The sequence below is a fragment of the Rhinopithecus bieti genome, unplaced genomic scaffold (genome assembly GCF_001698545.2).
Source record: "Rhinopithecus bieti isolate Rb0 unplaced genomic scaffold, ASM169854v2 scaffold_15803, whole genome shotgun sequence".
NCBI classification, from domain to species: domain Eukaryota; kingdom Metazoa; phylum Chordata; class Mammalia; order Primates; family Cercopithecidae; genus Rhinopithecus; species Rhinopithecus bieti.
The window spans coordinates 26,954-31,291 of record NW_016808345.1 but is presented as its reverse complement, the minus strand read 5'-3'; the positions used below and the strand labels follow the sequence as shown (position 1 = coordinate 31,291).

The 4,338-nt window shown below is 38.8% G+C and overlaps 1 protein-coding gene across 1 annotated transcript in view; it reads left to right on the top strand.

Annotated features, from left to right (window-relative positions):
• LOC108538470 (arylsulfatase F) overlaps positions 1 to 4,338 on the top strand; it is an 84,169-nt gene that overhangs the window by 57,004 nt on the left and 22,827 nt on the right. Inside the window, exon 6 of the mRNA XM_017886577.1 lies at positions 1,068 to 1,204. Within this exon, the coding sequence (XP_017742066.1) occupies positions 1,068 to 1,204 (137 nt within the window). The remainder of the gene's footprint in view (positions 1 to 1,067; positions 1,205 to 4,338) is intronic.

Here is a 4,338-nt window from a genome sequence, read left to right as displayed (position 1 = left end):
CTTCCTTCATTCCTTCCTTTTCTTTTCTTTTCTTTTCTTTTCTTTCCTTTTCTTTTCTTTTCTTTCCTTTCCTTTCCTTTCCTTTCCTTTTCTTTTCTTTTCTTTTCTTTTCTTTTCTTTTCTTTTCTTTTCTTTTCTTTTCTTTTCTTTCTTTTCTTTCTCAGATTCTCACTCTGTTGCCCAGGCTGGAGTGCAGTGGTACAATCTCAGCTCACTGCAACTTCTGCCTCCTTGGTTTAGCAATTCTCCCACCTCAGCCTCCCCAGTGCTGGGATTATAAGAGCCCACCATCATGCCTGGCTAATTTTTGTATTTTTAATAGAGACAGGATTTCACCCTGTTGGACAGGCTGGTCTCGAACTCCTAACCTCAGGTGATCTGCCTGCTTCAGCCTCCCAAAGTGGTGTGATTACAGGTGTGAGCCATGGTGCCTGTCCTCAAATCCATCTTTCCAAGGAGTTCTGGGCTGGATTTTTTAGGGGAATCATGGAGGTTCTTGGGGTCATTGATGGGTTGGGGTAAGAGGGAATGAAATCACCAGAATGTGGAAATGGCATGCTTTGGTAAGTCAGCTTCTCATAGGGTCCTTCAGAGAAGCAAACATCAGTAGTTTCCCTGGTATGCACAACCTGAAAGATTACCGCAAATGCAAAACTTACCATTTCATCATGTTATGTTATCATCCTGTGGGTCTATGTGATTCTAGGACAAATAGGTGCCAAACAAGTAGGAAGACATAGATCAGAGAGCAAGCTGACCTCAGGATCAAAGCTGAGTATGCTGCAAGCTTAGTTCATTTTGTTTCTCCCCTCCCTTCCTCTCTGATTGATTTTATGAAGTTTATAGAGATGATTTCAGTAGCATCACCAAAGGGGTTAGGGAGCAGTTGAGGTGCTGCAGGATCATGGAATCCATTCCATGCAGGATGGGGCCCTTGGGTGGACACACTCTATCTTCTGCAGCATGGAGAAGAAGGAAGCAGGTCATGTCTATGAGAAGCCAAAACAGTATTTTTCACATTCATGAATGTTGAAAACTCACAAGTAGTTTCATTGATGTCTTCTCAGGCACCGTAAGGAACCTTTCCTTCTTTTTTTCTCCTTTCTTCATGTGCACATACCTCTCCCCACCACGGACGACTTCATTGGCACCAGCAAGCATGGCTTGTATGGGGATAATGTGGAAGAGATGGACTCCATGATGGGTAAGTCACAGGACCTAAGTGGACAGAAACCAACGTGTTCTGATAGGACAGGACACCTGAAAACTGCTCTTGGTCAACTGTAGAGTGAAGAGAATTATGCCTATGGGACAGGGTGGTCTGAGACATAAATGAGGTAATAGTTGCAAGCAATTGAGAAAGTCAGCAAAAAAAACTATATGCATTTCCTCTCCTTTCTTTGCATGCTGTCCACTTATCAACTGGGGTCTTTGTCTACTTGACTGCATCTCCAGTGCTGGCCAGATAACAAATCAAATCTTCTTTTCAAAAAACTCTTGTTTTAGATTCAGGGAGTACATGTGCAGGTTTGTTACCTGGGTGTATTACGTGATGCTGAGGTTTAGAATCTGATCAAACCCTTCACCCAGACACTAAGCATAGCACCCAATAGTTAGTTTTCAATCCTTCCCCCACTCTTTCCTTCACCCCTCTAGTGGTCCCCAGTATCTATTGGTCTGATCTGTGTGCCCACGTATACTTAATGTTATGCTCCCACTTGTTTTGTTTTGTTTTCAAAAATAAATTTTATTGTGTATATTTAAGATTCACAACATAATGTTAAAAGATACATATAGATAGTAAAAGGAATCGTGAAGCAAATAGTAATCATTAAGTAACATAATATAGTAATATTAAGTAATAGTAATATAGTAAGCAAGTGTATCTATCATCTCACACTGCTACTTTTTTGTGACAAGATCAGCTAAAATCTATTTAACAAAAATCCAGCTGAGCACAGTGGCTCACATCTGTAATCCCGGCACTTTGGGAGGCTGAGGCAGGAGGATCACTTGAGCCTAGGAGTTTGAGACCAGCCTGGACAACATAGTGAGACCCTGTCTCTACAAAAATACAAAAATTAGCTGGGTGTGGTGGCATGCGCCTGTAGTCCCAGCTACTCAGGAGACTGAAGCGGAAAGATTGCTTGAGCCCATAAATTGAGGCTATAGTGAGCCATGATCACACCACTGCACTCCATGCACTCCAGTCTGGGTGACAGTAGCTCCCAATTATAAGTGAGAACATGCAGTATTTGGTTTTATATTTCTGCATTAATTTGCATAGGATAATGCCCGCCACCTGTGTCTATGTTGCTGCAAAGGACATGGTCTTGTTCTTTTTTATGGCTGTGTAGTATTCCATGGTGTATATGTACCACATTTTCTTTATCCAGTCCACCACTGATGGGTACCTAGGTTGATTTATGTCTTTGCTCTTGTGAATAGTGCTGTGATGAACATAGAGTGCACATGTCTTTTTTTTTTTTTGAGACAAGATCTCACTCTGTCCCTCAGGCTTAAGTGCAATGATGTGATCTCAGCTCACTGAAATCTCTGCCTTCTGGGGTAAAGCGATTCTCCTGCCTCAGCCTCCTGAGTAGCTGAGGCCATAGACACATGCTACTGTGCCCGGGTAATTTTTGTATGTTTTGTAGACGCAAGGTTTTTCCATGTTGCCCAGGCTGCTCTTGAACTCCCAAGCTCAGGTAATATGCCTGCCTCGGCCTCTCAAAGTGTTGGGATGACAGGCATGAGTCACTACACCCAGCCCACATACCTTTTTGACAGAAAGAGAAATTGTATTTTTAGACTCTTTAGTGACATAGCCAACCTTTATTTCAGGTCTGTTGAGCACCAAGATCTTAGTTGGGGGTTGGGAATTAACTAGTAAGTCAGAATCCAGTACCCTCATGAACTCATCCTGTAGAGGAAACAATGTAAATGGGATTTCCTAAGACTTACATGGTAAATATATTGATTAGCAAAATGGCTTCAATTTTCCAGCATTAATGAAAGAAAACCACGAGTGAAACTCACATATGTGCAGGACACAAATTTAAAGTATAATATTTTCCAGATACGGATATTGTGAAATATATGTCACTAAATAAAAGACACTTTGGAAAATTAAACCTGGAAAAGCAAAGCCAATTTGCATAGTCTTAAACACATAAAAAATATAAAGTATTTAAAAATATAAATAATATTCAAGCCAAATACATACACATGAATGGATGTTTATGTAGGTATAAGTGTGTTTGTGTCTGTAGTGTTTGTGTACATATGTTTAGAAACAGATGATCAACAGAGATAGATGATAGGTAAAGAGATGATAGATGGATAGATAGATGATGGATTGATAGATAGTTGATAGATAGATGATAGGTAGATAGATGATGGATGGATGATAGATAGATGATAGATGATAGATGATTGATAGATACATAGATAAACAGATGATAGATGATAGAGAGATATAGATTGATAGATTATAGGTGAATACATGAATAGGTAGATGAATAAACAGATGCATAGATGATAGATGGATAGATATATAGATAAATACATGATACATATGACAGATGATAGATGACAGATAAGATAGCTGATTGATAGATAAGATAGATAGATGATAGGATAGATTGACAGATATGTAGATGATAGGTAAATAGATACATGATAGATAGATAGATAGATACATAGATAGATGCATAGATAGATAGATAGCTATGCATACCCCTCTTACTTTCTGCCTCCACCAGCACTAGGCAACGCAGCAAGTCCTTACAGTTTACATTCTTAATATTGTACTCAATCTCAAAAAGTGTGGCAATCCTATTTTTGATTTGATCTTTGAAAATCAATGAAATAGGTCATTCAAACTCAGGCTGTGATAACTAAAAGAAATTACTATTTGCTTTAAAAATGTAAATTAACAAAGTTCCCAAAGCATCTAATTTAATAAAACTGATGATGTGTCATAGTGTTCGAACAAGGCACTTTGGGTGTGACTTTAATTTCAACGGGATTTTTCTAGTGCCATTCAGATAGTATTACACAAATGGATGGGTATGTTGAATCTGGGTGGACAAGCTGTGATATCTGAAAATTATATTTTGAAAAAGTGCAACTGAGATGTACATGATGCTGGTGCCCAGAGTTTTTGAATGTTTTGTCCACACAGCCAGGATCAAGCCTTTAGGAAGAATGAACATTTGCTTTAATATATGATTTTAGCAATTCTCAAACAAACATGTATTTACCCTGAAATTATTTATCCCAGAAGCTGTAACAATACCCCAAGTTCTAGGAATCGTTGCTTTTTTTTTTTTTTTT